The sequence below is a fragment of the Chiloscyllium punctatum genome, chromosome 1, assembly GCF_047496795.1.
Source record: "Chiloscyllium punctatum isolate Juve2018m chromosome 1, sChiPun1.3, whole genome shotgun sequence".
NCBI lineage: Eukaryota > Metazoa > Chordata > Chondrichthyes > Orectolobiformes > Hemiscylliidae > Chiloscyllium > Chiloscyllium punctatum.
Window position 1 is genome coordinate 78,035,438 of NC_092739.1, and position 22,503 is coordinate 78,057,940.

Here is a 22,503-nt window from a genome sequence, read left to right on the forward strand (position 1 = left end):
TCTATTTGTTTTTATCTTCACCAATCTACCTCTACCGTGCATCTGTCCATGTCAGTATCAGTAGGAGTGCCCACCGCACAGACCTTATAGAGACAAAGTTCCATCTTCTCAGTGAGGATACCCTCAGTCATGTTGTATGGCACTATCACTGCGCTAAATGGGATCAACTTTGAACCAATCTAGCAACTTAAAACTGGTCACCCATGAGGTGCTATGGGACATCAGCAGCAGCTTTTTGTTTAACTGCAATCTATAGCATCATGATTCAGCATATCTCTCAATCAACCATTACCATCAGGTTGGGAGATCAACCCTGAAGAGTGCAGGAGGGCATGCCAGCAGCTGCAACAGGCATACTTAAAAGTAAGGTGTTTACCTGGTGGAACTACCACACAGGACTAATTGTGTGCCAAACAGTGGCAAACAAAAAAAGATTAGATCTAGGCTCTTCAGCGGTGATGGACAATTAAACATCTCGAATGGAAGCTTGATAAATATCCCCATCCTCAATGGTTGGGGGACCCCAGCATATCAGTGCAAAAGAAAAGGCTGAAATATTTGCATCCATCTTCAATCAGAGGTGACGAGTTAACAATCCATCTTGACCTACCCCTGAAGTCCCTAGCATCAGAGATGCCAGTCTGCATTCAATTTGCTTCATTCGACATACTATGAAGAAATGTCTGATGGCACTGGATACTGCAAAGGCTATGGGCCCTGACAACATCTGGCAATAGTACTGAAGAATTGAACTTTAGAACTAGCCCCTCACCAAGCTGTTCCAGTGCAGCTACAGCACTGGCATCTACTCGACAATGTGGAAAATCTGCGTGGTGTGACCTATGTAAGAAGAGCAGAGAAAAATCTAATATGGTAAATTCTTGCCCTGCCAGTCTACTGTTAATTATTTGTAAAGTGTTGGAAAGAAGTATCAATCTTCTTTCATTCCCTTCACCACAAATGCACAGTGAGCAACATCTACAAATGCACTGCAGTAAGTAACCAAGGGTCCTCCGGCAGCACTTTCCATATCCATGACCTCCACCATCTGGGTGGTCAAGGCACCCTTTATAAGGGAACACCACCAACTGTAAGCTCCCCTCCAAGTCACAGACCATCCTGACTTGGAACTACATCATTGTCCCTTCACTGTCATTGGGTCAAATTCCTGAAGCTCTCTTCTTATCAGTGTACTGGGTGTCACTGCAGCCCAAGGATAAGAAGGCAGCTCACCCCCATCTTCTCAGTTTAGGTTAGTTAATATCTGCTAGCCATGCCAACAATACCCACATCCTATGAACAAATAAAAAAAACTTCAAATCACAATTTATCTACATTTATCAGTATCAATATTCAATTATCAAGCTGCTATTTGCAAACGTCTTCATCCATTACTTCAGTAAGAACATTTCACACAAAATGATTATTATTTTCATACATAGAATTTCTCTGCTTCTTCGCAATTTTGTAAGTTAAACAAAGATGCCCCATCAGATAGACCTGTGGAAATGAGGTAAATCTTTACCTTCCTCCTCTTCCACATCACTCAGTGATTTCTCTTCTGCAAATCCAGAACTGGTGGAGCTCTCACTACTTGCAATGCTGTCTAAGCGCCGTTTAAACTCGCTCTCCATCTCAGCATAATCCTTTTCTTTCACCTGCCTTGACTTCAGTGCTTTGCTCTGTAACAAGAAGAGAATAAAAATGCAAATGAGTAAAGAGAACATGTTATACGATATCTACAAAACTTATGCAATACATGCAAGAGTATGATAACCTAACAACTAGATGTCTGTTGAAATTAGTGGGCATTGAACAGTAAGATAAGCATCGCTGGACCTGAGAATCTGTTCTCAGCTCTCTGTTTCTATGTTGAAGCAGGGGAATGTTGAACATGCTGCTGCCTGTGATGAATTCTCTGTCCCAGATTGTTTCAAAATGGATCATAATTGATTACAATTACTGAGCACTTGCAGAAATTGCTGACAACTTTTATGTGGTGTTAAAGATTTGCCACCATTGTTGCGTGCCTGTCATCTGGCCATCTTTTGATATGACTCAGTCACATAGGAATTCTGTTGGCAGATTTTTCATTAGACTGAAGACAATGGGATCATGAAAGGGCAATGAACAGAGGGTAGCCTGGAAACATAGTTCTTCTGTTTTCTGATTTCATTGTTTTCAATGGGGGACTGCCAACTTTATTGTTCTAACTGACATACAATTTGTTAGAGTGACAAAAAGAATCTAATATTTCCATGTGTTTTTTCTTAATTAATTTGTCCATTTTTACTTACTGAGTTACATAATAACAATATTTGCTTAACAATTAAAATTTCCATTTATATAATACCTTTAACATTATATCAGGGGAGCTGATGATGTAGTCGTAAATCACTGGACTAGTAAACCAGAGACCCAAGCTAATACCTATTGGCATATTGCTAAACTCTTAATCCAGAGACCCAGGTAATTATCTGGGAACCTGGATTCAAATCCTGCCATGGTAGATGGTAGAATTTGAATTTGAATCTGGAATTAAGATTCAAATAATGGCCATGGAACTATTGTCAATTGTCAGGAAAAAATACCCATCTGGTTTACTAATGCCCTTTAGCAAAGGAAATCTGTTTTACCTGGTCTGGCTTACGTGTGACTTTAGACCCACGGCAATATGATTAATTCTCAACTGTCCTGTGAGCAATTGGCAGTGAATGCTGGCCTAACCAGTGATTCCCACATCCTGTGAATGAATTTTAAAAAAAAATAGCCTGGAGACAAGTGTTCCAATCCCATCATGGTAGATGGTGAAATTTGAATTGAATAAGAAAACTCTGGAATTTGAAGCCAGTCTAATGGCAACCATATAATCATCGTCATAAAGGCCCATCTGGTTCACCAGTTTCTTTTAGGGAAGGGAACTTTCTATCCTTGTCTGGCCTACATGTGACTTCAGACCCACAACAATATGGTTGACCCTTAAGGACCCTTTTAAATGGCTGATAAAGTCAATCAACTCAAAGACAATTAAGACTTTGCCAGTGATGCCCACATTCCATGCAACGATTGAAAAGAAACTGGTTGAAGAGGTAGGTTTTAAGAAGTGTCTTAAAAGAAGAGAGGGCAGTGGAGAGGCAGACACAAAGCAAATTTCACAAACTTGGAGCTTAGACGTTGAATGTCAACTGTGTAATCAGGATAGACTAGAGGTCAGAGTTGAAAGAGAGCACAAATCTCAGAGGATTGTAAGGCTGTAAGAGATTACAGAGATAAGAAGGGGGAGGCCAGTGAAAGTTAGAACATGAGGATAAGAATTTTAAAATCCAGATCTAGCTCAAAATCAAAAGTAAGGATGCAAACACTGAATGTTTAAAGACATCTATTGATCAGACCATTCTGTTAAAAACTCCAAAAGACAGGAATTGTCACATTCTGAAAATCAGGCTAATGTAATTGTGTTTTTGAACTCCAAATCATTTATGTAGTTCAGGAATAAAATATTTCTCCAAACATAACATTCTCCTAACTGGCAGCCACTGCTTCCTTGCCATTCAGAAAAGAATTCTGTCCACATTTTAGGTCTGAATGATGTGGCCATTGAAAGTTAGGAGAACTGTGTCCAATGTCCAGTGAGATGATTCCCACCATCAAGAACAAAAAGCACCATTTTCCAACCAAATGTGAATAGTGAGATGAGATTCTCACAGCAGGGAGCCTATTTGTATGGATTAGCATGTACTAACGTCTTTATTATTACTTCACCTCCCTTCATTAATATGTAGTTTCCCATTCTGCCAGCCACTGGATAGAAACTAGACAGTGACCATTCCCAACATGAATTTTAGAGCAGTAACTTGGTGGTTCCAGCTCACTGCTTGCCCCCCTGGAACCTCGCTTAGTCATCCACATCTCAGGGCACTCTCCATCGGCAATGACTACATGCAATCACCATCCAACAGGACATCCAGAGACCTTAACACATCATCCAACCTGACATTTTGGTTGACTATGTTCTGGAAGTGTTCAGCAACATAGGAAATGCCACCTTTGGGTGAGATTTTAAATCAAGGTCTGGTCTGACATCTCAGGAATAAAAATTCAAAAGGCAGCATCACTAAAAACAGATGATCTGGTTACTACCTCATCCCCACTTATGGGACAATGCTGTGAGTAGATTGGCTGACATTACACAGGTGACTACACTGTAAAAGTAATTTATTGGCCATGAAGAATATTTGGTAATTTTAAGTTAATGAAATTCAAAATGGAAGTTCTTGCTCTCAATCAACCCAGAGTTGGGGGCCTCTGTGAGCACTGCAACTGTGGCTCTTTGAAAATAGGAGTATGTAATAAGTAAAGCAAAGATGATGTAAGTATGAAAGATGAACAGAAATTGGTGGTGAAACTCAGCAAATCTAGCAGCATGTTTGGTAAGAAAGAAGAGTTAACATTTTGAGTCCGGTGATTCTTCATCAGAATCTGTGTAACGTAGAGAAATATGGATTCACCTTGTAGGGGATATAGTTGCTTCGCTTGCTTCTCAAGTAGTTTGATAAATTCCCATACTTGCAAAACTCAACAATCACCATCAAAGGTCCTGGAGTTAGAACAACGCAGTTAACAATATTAATGGCTTGCCAGAAATGCACCATCACGACTGAAAAAATATTATTTCATAGTACATACTGTTTATTGTTTACACAAATTATCAATGAAATGAATGAAATAGCTTCATCAATGCAAATCCAGGGAACTTTTCTATTGTAGTATTTCTGATTTGTCTATTAGTAACACTGCAGTTACCAACTATTTAAAAAAAAACTCATCAGACACTATATTAGATTACTGGGGAGAGGACACCAGTTCACAATGTTAACGGTTTGGGTTTCATAAAAGACTGGCAAAGACACCCAACAATCAGTGGAAAATCACCAAGGTGTTGCTAGTTGGAACTGGCTATAATACATGTCCAGAACTACACATGTCAGTGCCACTAAATGAATTGCAGCTTTTCACTTAGCACAATGTCAGTTCGTCACTTGAGAACACTCTTGCCTCTTTGTCACAAGGCTTGACATCTTGGAAATGAAGGCTGGCACTCAGTGCAGTACCATACATACATATGCTGCAGCAGCAGGTATGCCTGCTCAGGTGGATGTAAAAGATCATAATATTGCTTGGTTCGTACAGAACAATGAAATCAAGATTAAAGGCTTTGAATTTATGTCTCCTTTGAGCAATCCCACCCTATATTTTGAAGAAAGAACAGAGGAGGTAGGTTTAGGTGGATATGTATCACTCAATGGGCGGCACGGTGGCACAGTGGTTAGCACTGCTGCCTCACAGCGCCAGAGACCCGGGTTCAATTCCCGCCTCAGGTGACTCTCTGTGTGGAGTTTACACATTCTCCCCGTGTCTGCGTGGGTTTCCTCCCACCCTCCAAAGATGTGCAGGTCAGGTGAATTGGCCATACTAAATTGCCCGTAGTGTTAGGTAAGGGGTAGATGTAGGGGTATGGGTGGGTTGCGCTTTGGTGGGGCGGTGTGGACTTGTTGGGCCGAAGGGCCTGTTTCCACACTGTAAGTAATCTAATCAATTAACATTGCAAAAACAAATTAACTGGTTATTTTCACTTTGCTCTTTGCATTGCTGTGTGCAAATTGGCAGTTGCATTTCTTACAATTCAATAGTAGCTATACATCAAACAAAGTATTTTATTGGCTGGAAAGTGCATCAGCTATCTGGAAGTTATGCAAAAGCTCTGTATAAACACAGCTCTGTTCTATTTTGCATTTATAATCTAAAGTTGAGCTTTCATGTGAAGAATTTCATTTACTAGAAAGTTTCCATTAATTTCTCAGTAAGTTTGTAGATAGTCAGTATGGATATAGTTTAAACTACAAATTCTAGGAAAGATAATACTTTATTTCTTAGGTTGAACTAAAACTAGTAATTTTTCAATCATGTGTACTTTTGACAGATATTAATCTTTCTTTGGTGTGATGTTAGAGATTGGCTACTCCCAACACAGCTTCCCAACTATTTAACTAACATATGTCTTTTGCAATGAGGTTAAGGCAACTGAAGGGTACACATTCTTGACTTCCATTGGTTAGCTGCACACAAGTGATGCATAATTTATAAAAAAATGGCTGTCAAAATTTGTTAGTGCAGTTCTGAAGGAAGGAGGACTCTTTCCAGGTCAGTGGAAATTGATATTACTGGAGCGCCTGGCATGAAGATAAATGTGTGTTCTCAAAGACTTCACTTGTGAAAGATGTGAAGAAGTTCAATGATTCGTGAGAGTATGAAGGTAAGCCAATAGTGTCCTCCTCTGGCAGATATGTTTAGAAATAAAATTACAAAATTCTACAAATTAGAAACGGTTTTGATGAAGCAAGAATGGATAAATTATTTTCAAAGACAAGAGAATTAGTCGCAAGGGTACACAACTTTAACATAATTGGGAAAAATAAAAGCTAAGGGAGGAGATGATGAGACTTTTCTTATTCTGCAACTCATTGCAATTTCATTATGTACTGCCTAAAGGATTGGTGGAGTTAGATCTAATTGTAATTTCCAAAAGGAAATTGGATCAGTTCTTAAATAAAGTGCAAGGTTATGAGGAAAGATCAACACAGTGGGACAAATTGACATCGGGGTATTAGGCTAATAAGCTAAATAGCCTCTTGTTTTGTATGATCCAGAGATTCTATTTGCAAAGGGAAGGCTATAATCTCCGATTTAATTTTGAGACAATCTGTGGAAGGTTAACTGTAATGAAAAAGGCTGAATCCCTGATTAGATGCTCAGAGTAAGGAGCTAGCATTGGTCAGAATATGACATACTCAAAGCCTAATTATTTTGAGTAGATTTAAAAGAATTATCAAACAATTGCCATTTTTCTACAAACTTCTGCATTAGTTCATACAAATCCTGATCGGGGGAAGAGGTGTTTAATAAGTCATATGATATAATCTGCTAGGCTCAAATTGTAAGAGTTCTAAGTAAAGCCATTACCATACTCAAATCATTGGACAATAGATCGTTTTCATAGTGGAAGACATAGCAGCATACTGGACCTTCAAGAGAGTCAGGAGTCTGATGTGAGTGTAGTGGCCATCACAAAGAGAAGGTGCTGGGGAAGCTGAAAAGTCTGAAGGTGGATAAAAATTCTGAACCAGATGGACTCAGGGGTATGAACGAGATAGCTGAAGAGATTGTAGAGGCCTTGGTGGCGATCTTTCAGGAATCACTGGAGTCAGGAAGAGTTCCAGAGGTCTGGAAAATGATTAAAGTGACACCCCGTTTAAGAAGAAAGGGAGGCAGAAGACAGGTCATTCTAGGCTGGTTAGCCTGACCTTGATTATTGGTAAAAGTTTAGAACCATTATAAAGGATGAGATTGCAGAGCACTTGAAAGTGCATGGTAAAATAGACAAAGTCAGCACAGCTTTGTCAAGGGGAGGTCATGCCTGACGATTCTTTGAGGCACTAATGAGCAAGTTAGACAAACCATAGCCAATGGACATCATCTATTTGGATTTATAAAAAGCCTGTGACAAGGTGCCACACAGAACGCTGCTAACTAAGATAAGAATCCATGGTGTTAGGAGCAAGGTTCTGGCAGGAATAGAGGATTGGCTGACTGGCAGAAGGCAGAGGATTGGGATAAAGGGATCTTTTTCAGAATGGCAAGCAGTGACTAGTGAAGTTCCACAAGAGTTAGTGTTGGGATTATTCACATTATACATTATTGATCTGGTTAAAGGAACTGGGGGCATTGTTGTTATTTTTACAGAAGACACCAAGATGGGTGGAAGGACAGCTAGTGTTGAGAAGATGGTGAAAACGCTGAAGGACTTGGGCAGGGTAGAAGAATGGACAAAAAACTGGCAGATGGAATATAACATAGTTAAGTATGAGGTTGAGCATTTTGGTAGGAAGAATAGAAGTGTAGACTATTTTCTAAATAGGGCAAGACTTCAGAACTCTGAAGCACAAAGGGACTTGGGAGTTCTAGCTCAGGATTCTCATAAGTTTCATTTGGCAGTTAGGAAGATAAATGCAATGTTAGCATTTGTTTCAAGAGGGCTAGAATACTAAAGCAGAGATATACTGCTGAGACTGTAAAGTCGCTGGTCAGACCACATTTGGAGTATTGTGAGCAGTTTTGGGCTTCATATTTTAAGGAAGGATGTGCTGGACTTGGAGAGGGTTCACAGGAGTTTCAGAAGAATGATCCCAAGGATGAAGTGCTTTTTATTTGAGTAGCGGTTGAGGACTCTGGGACTGTATTCGATGAAGCTTAGAATGAAGGGAGTTACTGATTAAAACTTATGGACTACTGAGAGGCCTGGTTAGAGTGGACATGCAGAAGATGTTTTTACTCGTAAAAGAGACGAGGACCCAACAGCACAAGGGCTTTTGCCTGTAACGTCGATTTTACTGCTCCTCGGATGCTACCCAAACTGCTGTGCTCTTCCAGCACCACTAATCCAGATATCTGCATCTGCAGTCATTGTTTTTACCAAGGGCATAGCATCAGAGTGAAGGGATGAACCCTTTAGAACTGAGATGAGGAGCAATTTCTTAATCCAAAAGTGCTGAATCTGTGGAACTCTCTGCCACAAGAGTGCTGTGGAGGCATATTATTGAGTGTATTTAAGACAAAGCTAGATAAGTTCTTGATTGGTTAGGAGTTCAGGGGTTACAGGGAGAAGGCAGCAGAATGGAGTTGAGAAACATATCAGCCATGACTGAAGAGGAGAGTGGATTCTATGGGCTGAGTGGCCTAATTCTGCTCCTATGATTTTACGGTGAAATGTTCAAAACCTTTGTCATGGATAATGGTAACATTGAGGTGATTCACAGACTATTAAGGAGTTAGATGGTAGCAATTTATCCTCCTAGTTTCTGGGTTCAAGTCCAACTTTAGGACCTGAACTCTAACATTAAGATGGGCACTCCATCTCAAACTGAAATCCCAAATATCAGCTTGGATAGATTGGAAAGATTCCATGGAACAATAAGAAGAACAAACGTGTTTTCCCTGGTGTCCTCCTGGCAAATATTTATCTCTCATTCAACCTTGCTGTTTGGAGGAGGTTGCTGTGCACATATTGGCTTCTGTGTTTTCTAGATTACAGCTGTGGTTATGCTTCAAACTGGAAAGTGTTTTCAGACGTATATAGTGATCTTGAAAAGCAGTCTTTGGTTGACTGTTCACCCAGATAGATTCAAACCATGTGGAGTTGATATCAATGTTTTGGAGAACAATGGTGAAGGAAGGTCACATCACCTTACTTACTTATTTTGTTACAATTCATGCTGAAAAAAAATCTTTCTTTTTCGAAACTAAAAATTATTCAAGGAACACACAATGATGGCCAAATTAGGTGAAATACAATTTGGAATTATTTTTGGAGTTACTTTTGAATTTTGTTGGAAGTACAATGATGTATGGTAATTCATTCACTACCGTGCAAAGATAAATTACTTGGTTAAGATCATATTGAAATGCATGACAATAAAAGTAGATATCCATGAGTTATCTGTATTGTATTCCACAGAAAAGGGTAGTAAAGAGCTGTTAGCCTGAAAGTAGCCAAAGGGAAGAGTTTGCAATGGACTCACCTCCTGCTTTTGTGCAGGCTCCAAGCAGGTTCACCACATTGAGGTGATGGCCAATATGAATAAGAATCTTCAGTTCGGACATCAGTGCTCTTCGTTCACTAGACGTTGCTCCTTCTGAAAACAGCAGTGAGATAAAGTAATGTGCTCCTAACTGTTGCAAATAAAATCATTTGAGATTATGAATGAAAATAACTTAACAAATTTTGTACTCTATTGTGAAGATCCATTTCATGTGCTGCAGTTCTGCCTTATAAGTTTATAATCTGAACTATACAGCTGGATGATTAAATGTGCTCATACATTAATAGACATTAGTTATTTTATGCCAGAATTTGGTTGGTAAACAGCAAAATGAATGTAGTACAACCCTAAACCTAACCCTAGGTGAAGATTCGAGCCCATACTGCAGGAAATCACCACATTTAAAGATCTAAGCAAAGTAAAAAAATCATCAATCATGGATATGGTACATTTTCTGCCATTCCTTTTTGTGACTGATTTACAATTGTGTCCCATAATATATTTGTTTGCAACAAACACCAATTATCTGAACTGTTTATGGGAAATGCTATTTGAACCAGATTTCCAACTCAGACAATTAACCTAAAAGATAAGCATACTGCAAAAATGTAAAGTTACATCAAGACTCAGCCATACCTCCACTGAATCCCATTCTGAGTTCCCTTGCAGTCAACATTTAAAGTAGTTATTGGAGGAGAAAGTTTCTGATAGCTTTTTAGAAAGTAGGAAAATGGAATCAGAAGTAAAGACCTGTCTCTGAAAGGTACCTTTGTGAAGGGAAAGGGGCATAATTTTGAAAGTATACTATCTTGAAGACATATCTTCAACATTATTGTCAACTTATATTGTCCCAATTAACAATTTCCTTACAGAATTTGAGCCGTTCTTCTGACTGTTTTGCTTTGAGAGGTTTTAGACTACTCTTGACGCAAAGATTAACGAAATGTACTGTATATGAAGGTCAGCTGGAACCTTAACATTTCAGTGGCAGAAACTCCTACAAAGTCTAACGGACTCTTTTCCCAAATACTAGGCACATTATAGCTGCACAAAGACCATGGATCAGTTTTAACAAGATGCTACAGTTCCCTGCTCATGACTAGCACATGCCCAGTACAGCAACATCTTTGCCACAGTCATTTAATAGCTCATTAATAAATTGAAGGGGGAACCTCCACCCCTCAGGTTCAGGAAGATCCCGCCCCAAACCCCCCCACCTCTCCCACCCCGAGAATCACCAGTCAAACAAATCCACTGGGGCATTATGGCCCCAAGATTGCAAGACATTTAGCATGGTCTTGACGAGGCGAGTGGAAAGGGAATTTTGAACAAGGTAGGGCAGAGAAGGATAGATGCTCAGAATAAAATCTATCAGAGGGGACTTAGGAATGAGAGCTCAAGAAAGAGTAAAGTCTACAGGGTTAAACCTGACATGCTACAGACTGGGCACAGGCTTCTCCCATTGCCCTTCAAATCAGCATTAAACATCAGCATAAGGGCCTCAATTAGCTCCAAGTGTGTGACCCTTCTGATACCTCCCAATCTCATATTGGGCAGCAAGGCTAGATAGGCAGATGGCACACCAGTGGATGGTGGCATGCCACTTTATTTTACATTCTCACCTGCCAGTTTTCAAATTATGAGAATTATAATAAATTAATTGATTGTTCTTGGTTTGGAAAAGCTGCCTTCAGAAGCTGAGCAAACGTAGACTGACAATTTTAAACAAAATCTTTCCAGCTTTCATTTACCTTTCAACATCTTGACAGCAACAGTTCTGCAAGTAGAGGCTTTTTCAATATTAAATGCAGCTGCTTCAACCACTTTGCCAAAAGCTCCACAACCCAAAGGTTTGCCTGATTAAAGAAATAAAAGGACCTTTCAATCATGAGAATTATATGAACTAATAAATCAGCTGCTTTGAAAATTCTTGGCAAATCCCACACTATGGGGAATACAAATTGGGGCCTTTTCAGACAATAGTATGCAACATTCAAGGGAAAAGGTTTTACCGAAGAAAACTCAATAGCTCTGGTGTTAGTAATGAAGCTGTGGCTTACCAAGGAACAGGTCAATATTACTGTCAAAACTTATTTACAAAAATGTAACATATTTTCTATGCAAGCCAAATGGCTTTTTTTCTGCACTGTAGACATCTATGGCTATGACTACTGCAGGGGCATGTTCTTCGTAAAGAACAGATTTTCATAGGTTTTGTTGACTGCAGTCTTATTTATCAAATTTTCAGAGGGAGAAACAAGTAAACATCCACAGCATAATAATAACTGGCTTTATCCCAATCTTCTGATCTATAACTCTCAGTCAAGGATGGTAAGATCCTTCACAAAGCTTGCAGACAAAAGGATGTAGACTTACTAACACAGAACAAAAAATATTTCAGTACCATCAAATATAACAATTGTATAAATGTATGGTCAATTGAGAGATTGTGTGTGCAGGTGAAGGAATACATATGGCCTTCATAAGGATTGGAGTGTAGAATCTCACCTAATTTAAGTCTATCCCTGGGAAACTCCCATTTACTGGCATCATATGACAGTCTTTTACACTGTTCATCCATAGACATTTCATCTGGGTCCATGATGATTGACAAGTAGCCAGCCTTCAGTTCTGCATCACTGGGCTGGAAAAGAGTGACAAGTCAAGTTACTTTAACTGCCAGCCCTGTGTTCACAGAGTGGTTATGCTCACTTTATTGACTGTTGAGAAAGGACACAGAGCAGTCAATGATCCAGAATTAAATGTTGCCAAACAAACAAAAGCATCCAGCACACCAGCTGAATTGAACATGCATGCCTAACTTGCAATTACTTCACATTTCATTGTAATACACAAGGGCCATCCTAAGCATGCTGCATTGAGGTACGAGGCTTTTTCTCGCTCATGAATAGAAATTCTAATTAACACACATTAGTCAATCCTTCATTGAATCATGCAGCTGCATTAAGGAAAGGAAGAAAAAAATGCACGTGTTGTTTTAAACACAAAGGAAAGATCCGCATAAAAAGGCTACAGTCAGTTTTCATTTGTCAGTCAATGTATGTTCCCATGGGACAATAGTGAAATGTTTTATTACCCGTTTTACTGTTCGCAAGATGATTATTAGAAGCAACCAAAAGAACAAGGCAATCACACCAGTGCCAACGAGGATGATCAATTCAAGGTTTGCCTTATCTTCAAATCCTAAAATAGAAGAAAAAAATCCTTTCAGTTTTGCGGAGTTACATGTTATCATAGACAGGAATTTATAAAGCACTAGTACATGCACACATCAAGCTTTACATCGATACCAAAACAGTTGGAAAAAAGAGTGAGCAAGATGAGTTTTTAATAACAATTTACATTAAGTTAAAAACTAAATTTCACAATATACCTCAGTATTCACATGATTTCAGAAATACATATCCTACTCTGTACGACAAAAAAAAGCAATGCCTATGTATTGCTGAAAAAAAGATAAAGTTTGTCAAATCTTTTCACCTTGTGCTCATCAGGAAATTTTGTAAGAATAACAAAGTTTACGGAAAACAAGATATACTATACAAGAGGAGACTGCTGATTGGTTGGTAAGTAGACTCTAATCTTGAAGAGATATTGCCACAAACAGTGTACCTAATTAATGATCACTGACAATGCAGTGCCAAGCTTTGTTTAAACTTTATTCAGGCAGGTTGGCTGTAAATGATGATGATGCCTTAATAAATGAACCAACTATTTGTTGAGTCGAATTAGACATAATATCTTTATATGTTGTTTCTGTCCAGAAATGAGCAAGGTCCTGTAGACTCCAGTAGACACAAGTGGAAACTATCCATTACCATATGACCATAAGACAAGGGTGTAGAATTAGGCCATTCAGCCCATTATGTTTGCTCCATCATTCCATCATGGCTGATATGTTTCTCAACCCCATTCTCCTTTCTTCTCACAGTAACCTTTGATCCCCTCACCAATCAAAGAGCCCAACTATCTCGGTCCTAAATATACTCAAATCCTTGGCCTCAATAGCCTTCTGCACTAATAGCTTCCACAGATTAACCATCCTCGAAAGAAATTCCTCCACATCTAAGTTCTAAAAGGTCATCCCGTCACTGTGTACCCTCAGGTCCTAGCCTCTTCTACTAGCAGCAGAAACATCTTCACCACATCTACCCTATCCACACTTCTGAATATTCTGTAAGTTTCAATCAGAATCCACCTCCTCCCCCCCCCACTCCATCCTTCTACACCCCATTGGGTACAGACACAGATCATTCTTATAAACATCCTCTGGACCTCCTCCAATGCCACCTCATGCTTCCCCAGATATGGGGCCCAAAACTGCTCACAATATTCCAAATGCAGTCAGACCACAGCTTTACACAGCCTTAGCAGTGCATTGTTGCTTTTGTATTATAGCCCTCTGAAAATGAATGCTAACTTTGCGTTTGCCTTCCTAACTGCCAAATGAAACTTAAGAGAATCCCAAACTAGGACTCCCAAGTCCATTTGTGCTTAAGATTTCCGAATCCCCTTTCCCCATTTAGAAGATACTCTACAACAATGATGTGTAGGTTAGGTAGAATGGCCATGCTAAATTGCCCGTAATGTCAAGGGATAACAGGCTCGGTGGATTAGCCATGGGAAATGCAGGTTTATAGAAATAGGGTAAAGGATGGGTCTGCGTGGGATACTCTTTGGAGGGTCAGTGTGGGCTCGATGGGAGAATGGCTTGCTTCCACACTGTAAGAATTCTATGATTTTATTATTCCTACCAAAATGCATAACGTCACTCTTTCCCACAAAGTAGTGCATCAGCCACTTCTTTGCCCACTCTTCTAGCCTGTCCAAGTCCTTCTGTACTGACCCTTATTTCTCAACATTACTTGTCCCTCCACCTATTTTTGTGTCATTTTCAAACTTAGCAACACTGCCCTCAGTTCCCTTGTCCAGGTTGTCAATGTATACCGTGAATAGTTGTGGTTCCAACACTAGTCCCTGTGGAACTCCACTTAATAATGGACTCTGAATTCCTACCAATAACTTGGAGTGCAGGTTCATAATTCCTTGAAAGTGGAGTTGCAGATAGATAGGATAGTGGAGGCAACATTTGGTATGCTTTCCAATATTGGTCAGAGCATTAAGTATAGGAGTTGGGAGGGCATGTTGTGGCTGCACAGGACATTGGTTAGGCCACTTCTGGAATACAGTGTACAATTCTGGTCTCCCTCTTATAGGAAGGATGTTATGAAACTTGAAAGGTGTCAGAAAAGACTACAAGGATATTGCCAGGATTGGAAGGTTTGAGCGATAGGGAAAGGCTGAATAAATTGGGGCTGTTTTCCTTGAGCATCGGAGGCTGAAGGGTGACCTTGCAGAGGTTTATAAAATCATGAGGGGCATGGATAGGGTAAATAGACAAGATCTTTTCCCTGGGGTGGGGGAGTTCAGAGCTAGAGGACATAGGGTGAGAGGGGAAACATATAAAAGGAACCTAAGGGTCAACTTTTTCACACAGAGGTTAATGTGTGTATGGAATGAGCTGCCAGAAGAAGTGGAGGTATGGACAATTACAGCATTTAAAAGGCAGCTGGATGGGTATATGAATATGAAGGGTTTAGAGAGATATGGGCCAAGTGCTGGCAAATGGGACTAGATTCATTTGGGATATCTGGTCGACGTGGATGTGTTGGACCGAAGTATCTGTTCCCATGCTGTACATTTCTATGACTCTATGATTCTAACTGAGATCAGGCTAACCAGACTATAGTTTCCTATCTTCTGTCTCCCTTTCTTCTTAAACAGGGGTGTTACATTAGTCTTTTTCCAGTCCTCTGGGACTACTCTAACTCTAGTGATTCCTGACAGGACACCAACAATGCTTCCACAATCTCTTCAACTACCTCCTTCAGAACTCTGGGGTATAGTTAATCTGGTCTGAGTGATTTATCCACTTTTGAGACCTTTCAGCTTCCTTCTCCTTAGTAATGTCCATTACACGTACATGTCCCCTGATTCTTAAAGTTCTGGTATGCTGCTGGTGTCTTCCAATGGTGAAAACTGTTGTAAAATGCTCACATTCAGATAGTAGGGTGACACAAGAGGCCAAAGTCCAACCACTGGGCTGCTTTAATGGCACCCTGATCCGAGCACCCCTCACTGGCTAAAATGTCTTGGAGGAATCTGGTCATGGGACATTAATAGGTTGGAGGAGAGATTTTCACCTGTCAGGAACTGAAGTCCAGTCCTAGATATACAAGAGACCTAGGAGCAACTTTTTCACGCAGAGGGTGGTATGTGCATGGAATGAGCTGCCAGAGGAAGTGGTGGAGGCTAGTGTGGTTGCAGCATTTAAAAGGCATCTACATGGGTATATGAGTAGGAAGGATTTGAAGGGATATGGGCCAGATGCTGGCAGGTGGGATTAGATTGGGTTGGGATATCTGGTCAGCATGGACAAGTTGGACCGAAGGGTCTGTTTCCATGCTGTATATCTCTATGAATGATAATAATGGAAGCAGTGCTCATGTCAGACAGGTCTAACAGAGAACATCGCTGGAAGTGAACACCAAGATAAAAAGGGGGATTTAGCTAGGATCTGGCTTGCTTGCCTACTTTTGAGAGATCAGGCAAGGGTAAAGGAGAAAGTGTGATTTATGATTGTGGGGGTGTGGGTAGGAAGTGCTATCAATGGGCACAGGAAAGATACAGGGAAAAGGAAATACCTGATACCTCCATGCCAGCACCAGATCATGCAACTATAGCTACCAGGCTTGGATTTCCTCGGCCATGGATACAATAGCGACAAGAGTAGGATGAACCCAGTGGCAAAAACTGGACTGGTTAAGTTCTAAAAAAAATGATTGGATGAGTGGCCCGACATCTCCCCTTGCTCCTCCAGTTGGAGCTTTAGTGCACTTCAAGTCAATGTAAACCATCACTGATAAGTACTGAAACATAATTCACAGTATAGGTTGATAAGCTAATTAATATAAATGAGCAACTCACTGAATTATAATAAAAGCAGGAAATGCTGGAATAACATAGCAAGTCTATCACCATCTGAAAAATGAAAAGACTAGTTAACATTTCATTAGAATAGATCTTTACCCAATTTATAATTCTTACATTTTCTGTCTTGGTGATGAAAGACTTGATGCATATTTCCAGCAATTTCTGCTTTCATTCAAGATTGCAATTTTTTTTTTAAACATCCTGACACAAATGAACTCAGTATGTTCTTCACACATAGTCAATAATTAAAATAATCAGACTAAGGTAGAAAATTTAGGGAGCAATTATTTAGCTTCAATTCACCATTGGATTCAGTCAACACTTTAACTCCATGCTGTCACCAGTTAACTTATTTATTGTCAGAATTTAAGTTATCAATGAACACAGTTATACAAGTTAGTTGGTAGCTATGCACAATTGTTGTTTTCTGTATAAAGCACAAATGAAATAGTGTTACTTCATGGGTTCAAGTCCTACCTATTCCAAAGGTATGTTATAGCATCTCGAAACGAGTTTATTAAAAATATCTACAATTAAAATAATGTCTCCTCCTTGTTGTGTAGATATTAACAGTAACAGATTTGTACATTAGTAAGATTATGGTATGAAGAATAAGGACCAAGATTTAGATATAAAGGCTTTATTATTTTAAGAAATGGTTTTAGTATTTAGTTAATGTAAAAATACCCTTTATTTCCACACAACAAAAATAAGTACAGCCCAGCATTTGATAGTTAATAGAAAGAATTGTTCTGTGCTAGCAAACAAAATGCAAATCCATGTATATTAATTATTTGGAGTACACGACTATATTTGTCAGTAAATAATTATAAAATGATTACAAAACAACTTGTGCCATAATAACCTTATATCATGAGCAAACAATAAGAATACTTTCTTTTTACTGACCACAACTATCACATTTCATTTTAAAACTACCCAATTGTTATTCAGACTGAAAATCATTTTGGTTTTGTCTTGGCTTCCCAACCTTTCACAGCAATCAGGGCAGAAGTCTCCGCACAGCCCTGTATGTTACAAGCCTCGCACTTGTATCTTCCTTCATCTTCCTTCTTTAATCTCTGGATGGTCAAGGTCCTGTTCAGCTCATTTAGAACAATGCCTGGCAGGACACAGACAGACACACCATGTTTGATCAATGGATCACTACTTCCTGCAGCAGTCGCAATATTGCAATTCATTACATGAACAAAAATGAAAAGAAACAATGAATAATAAGGTGATTTTAAAAAGTAATAGTGCCAAGCGTCGTTTTGATATAATGTTCATTATTTCTTGTATGATATTTTAAAACACCTATAAACTTGAATTGGCTTTCTTTGTTTACTGTGAAGCAATAAGTAATATTTATTATATTAAATCAGCATCAGTTTTACTTTTTTATTCTCTTCTTCCCTCCCCTTCACTTCTGAGCATAATATTCAGTACATCTGCACAAGGATACCCATCATCCAGTAATACCAATGGAATAAATAATCTTGTGTGCTCTGACAGTGAGCTTGCTATTTGATTGCAGGAGCATTGGCAGTGCTGAGTTCCTCCCTTACCTATATTATGCACTTTTTCTTACTGGGAACCAATGGCTGATTAAAACAGGCATTTTGAGTTTTTTTATGTTAGGAAGAACGTGAATTAATCAGATATTCCTTAAAGGCACTGATGAAAGGAAAGTGGAACAGGCTTGAGGGGCTGAATAGCCTACTTCTGTTCCTAAGTAATCTAAACAGCATTGGGGTAATTTTGACTTTGGATATAATTTTAACTGGATGCTGCATACCTCAATAAATGGAAATGAAAACCAGGAAAAAATGGATAACAGAGCTGGTACAGTTTCATCTACCTTAACACCATCATCCAAGATCAAAATTATTCCCAAAGATTGCCATGGTGCTTTATAAGATGAGTTAAATAAACCTGAATGTTGGCACTGTTACTTAGGTATGCTTCAATATAGGTTTTATTCAGGGTAATTTTAATCTCCCTACCTGACATTTCCAGAAGCTGCTTGTTATTTTTGTACCATATAATATGTGGGCTCGGTGCCCCGACCACATCACATTTCATCTCTATGGACGAACTCATATTCACAGTTTGGTCGGTTAGATTCTGAAGCACCAGTGGAATCTGTTGAGCTGCAATGAAGATCAACAGAAACTTTACTTAGTCAGTATCTTTCTGGGTTGTCAAACATTTTTAGAACTGTGAATTGATTGCACTGTATGAATAGAATTGAAAATCAAAAAGGGGCAGATCACCGCTTTCTTACACAACACCTGAAATTTGTTTCTGCCCAATATTACCATTTACTATTAAATGGAAAAGCTGACACTGCCAGTATTTATTACTCTCATAGGCAGAAATATTCACTAAAAAGTAGTAGCACAATGTGGATCCATGTTTTCTCACCTTCGACGGAAACAGTTTTCATTATACAGTGCTTTTCACCAGTCTTTTTATTCTGGGCTTCACAAAGATAGACTCCTTGATCATGAAGGGATACATTGCCAAAGCTCAGTTCAATGGTAATATTTTCAGTCTTGTGATCAGAAACCATCCTCCAGGTCATTGGTTGTGCATCACGTTGGAGATCTTCACATGGGAGGATGGCAAGGTTGCCACGGCAGCTTTGGAGAATTTTAGAATGGACCTTGTACCATTTTAGGTTCTCGTATGTAAATTTGTCTGCTTTGCACTGAAGAGTTACATTATCCTTTTCAATGGGGCGATCAGTAGGCAGCAAATTAATTTCAAGTCCCTCTGAAAAATCAATATTATAATCTAATCAATTATTTCTTTTCTATGAAGCTGCTATACCATGCCTACCAAAATAATGTTAAAGGTACCAAAATTTGCAAAGACTCTTCGAGTTCTGGTAATAATCTTATCTTTTTCTGAGGAAAGCACTAATAGTTTGTCTTTTAAAAGGCAGTTAATGTTGATAAGCATAAGGCACTTAAAATGTATATTAATGTTGAACTATTAAACAAATTTGCATCTGAATTATAAAAATATTTCCCTTATTTAGAATCAGTCATTCATGTAATTTGTTTCGATCAAATGGAGTGCCCAGTGTTAAAAAGGTATAATTTGAAAAGCTTTTGTTTGGCTTGGTTAGTCTAGCCAAATATTACAGCTGGCGGAGTAGTAAATATACAAAACCATAGCCAAGGAATGAAAACATATTTTACACCTGGGTCTTCAAATAATAAAAGGCACTCATATTTGATCTTTTTAATTATTGTTCAATATTTCTTAAGAAAATTAGCAAAACAAAACCTGCTTCTCACTATTTGTATTCAGTTGTAACCATTGTTTCTCAACATTTTATAAATACAAGAATCATAAACATATTGTCTACTAATCTAATCAGTGGTGTATAAACAGACTTGACCATATATTTGTCTGCTAAAACAAGAATGATAATTTATCAGATTAAAACAAACTTTAGTAAAATGCCATTGCCTCTTCAGCAAGAAGTGATTTCCGTGGTTTAATAAGGTCACATGAAATTGTTTTCTATGCAGGAAATAAAATTTTCCAAACAGTCCACACACTGAGACTCAAAAATAATTAATCTGTTAGTCAGAATTTTGTAAGAAGTGACTAACACTTGAACTTAATCACAGGTTACAAAATAAATTTAAAAGAGTATCTATCTACTTTGAAGACGTCAGACTTTAAATTTCAAGTTACTTAACAGGATCATAGTACTATCATAGGATGTGATGTTTCACTGGATCACCAGGAGTTCCACATTGCTAATAATTAAGGACAATCAATACTTTCATCAAGCTGTCTCTGGTAATGTGAATAATGCCTGCAGTTTGTCTATGCTGATCTAATGAGGCTAACAGGCCAATATACTGTAATCCTGACACAAGCCTCATTAGGCATGTGCACCGCATCTGGATTGCATTCTAATTTGAAATGCAATTCCAATTTCCTGGCCACTGTTTTCAGTGTAAGTGGATGAGTAGATTATAGCTATAAATTTCTGCTCACCTGCAACCTATTCCTATGTCCCAGACTATAATTGGAAAAGTGATAGATTTCTTTCAATTGCCATTGCATATACAACTTTACATAACAGTAACAAGAGGGAGGTAAGATCAAGTGCTCCACAAGTCTATTTTTAGCAAATACATCTTTGTTTTGAAAGAGTTAATATATTTTTAAAACAGCAATTTGAGTTATGTATTCTCCATTAGGTACAAAGCACAAAACAAGCTTATTTTTAAGTTAATAAAGAGAAAATAGTTTCTATCTTGCTATCAAGACCACTTCATACTACTGGCAGCCACTTACACCCTAGAGTTTTCAAAATCTTTCAAGATTGGAAATGTTGATCTTTTAGCATTTTGTTAAAGCTTTAAAGTCAATTTTAGGGATTAACACTCTAATGCAGATTTTCAGATGCAGTGATCAGTGGAACCTATGTGATCTTCCATCTATTAACTGTTACAGATAAAAATGAGAGAAGACCACTGCCTACAATGACTGAAACTGTCAGGTCAGGACAGCTGTTCCATAAAATCTGCCTTTTCATTATTTGCCTTTGTTAGTGTGAGCTTGACTGCATATAAATAATCCATTCACAATTTGAGTCGTCTGTTATAAAGTTATTTGCAACATTGAGCTTACTTAGTGTATGAGGATTGCCTCAATTTTTAAACAATTGCTTTTCCAGGAGCCATGACAGCTGTTCGGCATATCAATATATATATGTTTGTAATCATTTAGTTCTCAAATCTCAAAGTGCAAGTCTGAGTAGTCCCTTCAGGCTTTCTCTTAATAAGATGTTGCAGCATTTACTCACTGGTTACATGAAAGAAGATAACCCTCTCATCTCGTCCCACTTTGTTAAAAGCCCGACATCTGTACATAGCACAGACATTTGCTGCCTGAATCACAAGGGTGCTGACCACCTAGAAAGGACATTCAGAAAGCAGAACCACATAAGTAATGCACAGGGATGAGTTCAGATATCAGTATTCATTCTGACTAAAGGAGTGTATGTAGAAAGAGACACTTATAAGCAATTAATTAAAATATAAAATTCTAAAGATTAGTACAGTCTCACAAAGAATAATTAATTCTAGCTAAATAATGGATTTCACTATTCAGCTTTTAAGTCTGAATAAATGTCTGAGTAAATATTGCCTTTAGTTTATATACTTATTAACTTAATGGCATTTAAAATTGAGTGTGTTTGTTTAGCTATATTTGTTAACGGTTGATTCACCTTGTGCTTCCCTTCAAGAAAAATGGTCCGAGGCTCTGTCCTCTCGATCTTGTTGCTGCCATCATTGTCTGCAATGTTCCTCCAGTTTTTATTTTCATGCAACTGAGAGGGGTTTCTCAATTCTCTTTGAGAACTGTTAAAAATAAATTAGCATCAGTGCATTGTCATTAAAGCATGCCTCCAAATTAATAAAGATGTATGTGGTTCTAGCAAATAATGAGTGTGGTCTCTTTTTTCCTCAGTGATTAAAATAAACCTTCGGTATGGAGTATGTGTATCAGTGAAGTCCTCATCTCTATCCTGAGTCTGCACTTTTAACAGATCTGATATATAAGCAATGCTAGTTTATAACCAGCTGCAATATCCCTGCAGGATTATCAATATTGCCTTCTTGTTAGCTCTGTCAATGTCAGAAGTGGTCAAGATTGGAATTAACTATGATTACTCTCTTCATTCAAACAGTTGAACAGTTGTTGGCACTCACTCTGACCTCACTATGTAAAAGGTGTTATCCAACTAAACTAAGTTCTTAGAAAAATAGGAAAGCTTTTCATGTTGAACAAGTTAATA

The 22,503-nt window shown here is 38.5% G+C and overlaps 1 protein-coding gene across 1 annotated transcript in view; it reads right to left on the minus strand.

Annotated features, from left to right (window-relative positions):
- kdr (kinase insert domain receptor (a type III receptor tyrosine kinase)) overlaps positions 1 to 22,503 on the minus strand; it is a 70,265-nt gene that overhangs the window by 12,446 nt on the left and 35,316 nt on the right. The window contains exons 11-21 of the mRNA XM_072569525.1: positions 21,934 to 22,066; positions 21,508 to 21,616; positions 19,098 to 19,448; positions 18,677 to 18,823; positions 17,662 to 17,793; positions 12,754 to 12,860; positions 12,165 to 12,300; positions 11,408 to 11,512; positions 9,636 to 9,749; positions 4,509 to 4,597; positions 1,526 to 1,682 (exon numbers count right to left, since the gene is read on the minus strand). Coding sequence (XP_072425626.1) covers positions 1,526 to 1,682; positions 4,509 to 4,597; positions 9,636 to 9,749; positions 11,408 to 11,512; positions 12,165 to 12,300; positions 12,754 to 12,860; positions 17,662 to 17,793; positions 18,677 to 18,823; positions 19,098 to 19,448; positions 21,508 to 21,616; positions 21,934 to 22,066 — 1,580 coding nt within the window. The remainder of the gene's footprint in view (positions 1 to 1,525; positions 1,683 to 4,508; positions 4,598 to 9,635; positions 9,750 to 11,407; positions 11,513 to 12,164; positions 12,301 to 12,753; positions 12,861 to 17,661; positions 17,794 to 18,676; positions 18,824 to 19,097; positions 19,449 to 21,507; positions 21,617 to 21,933; positions 22,067 to 22,503) is intronic.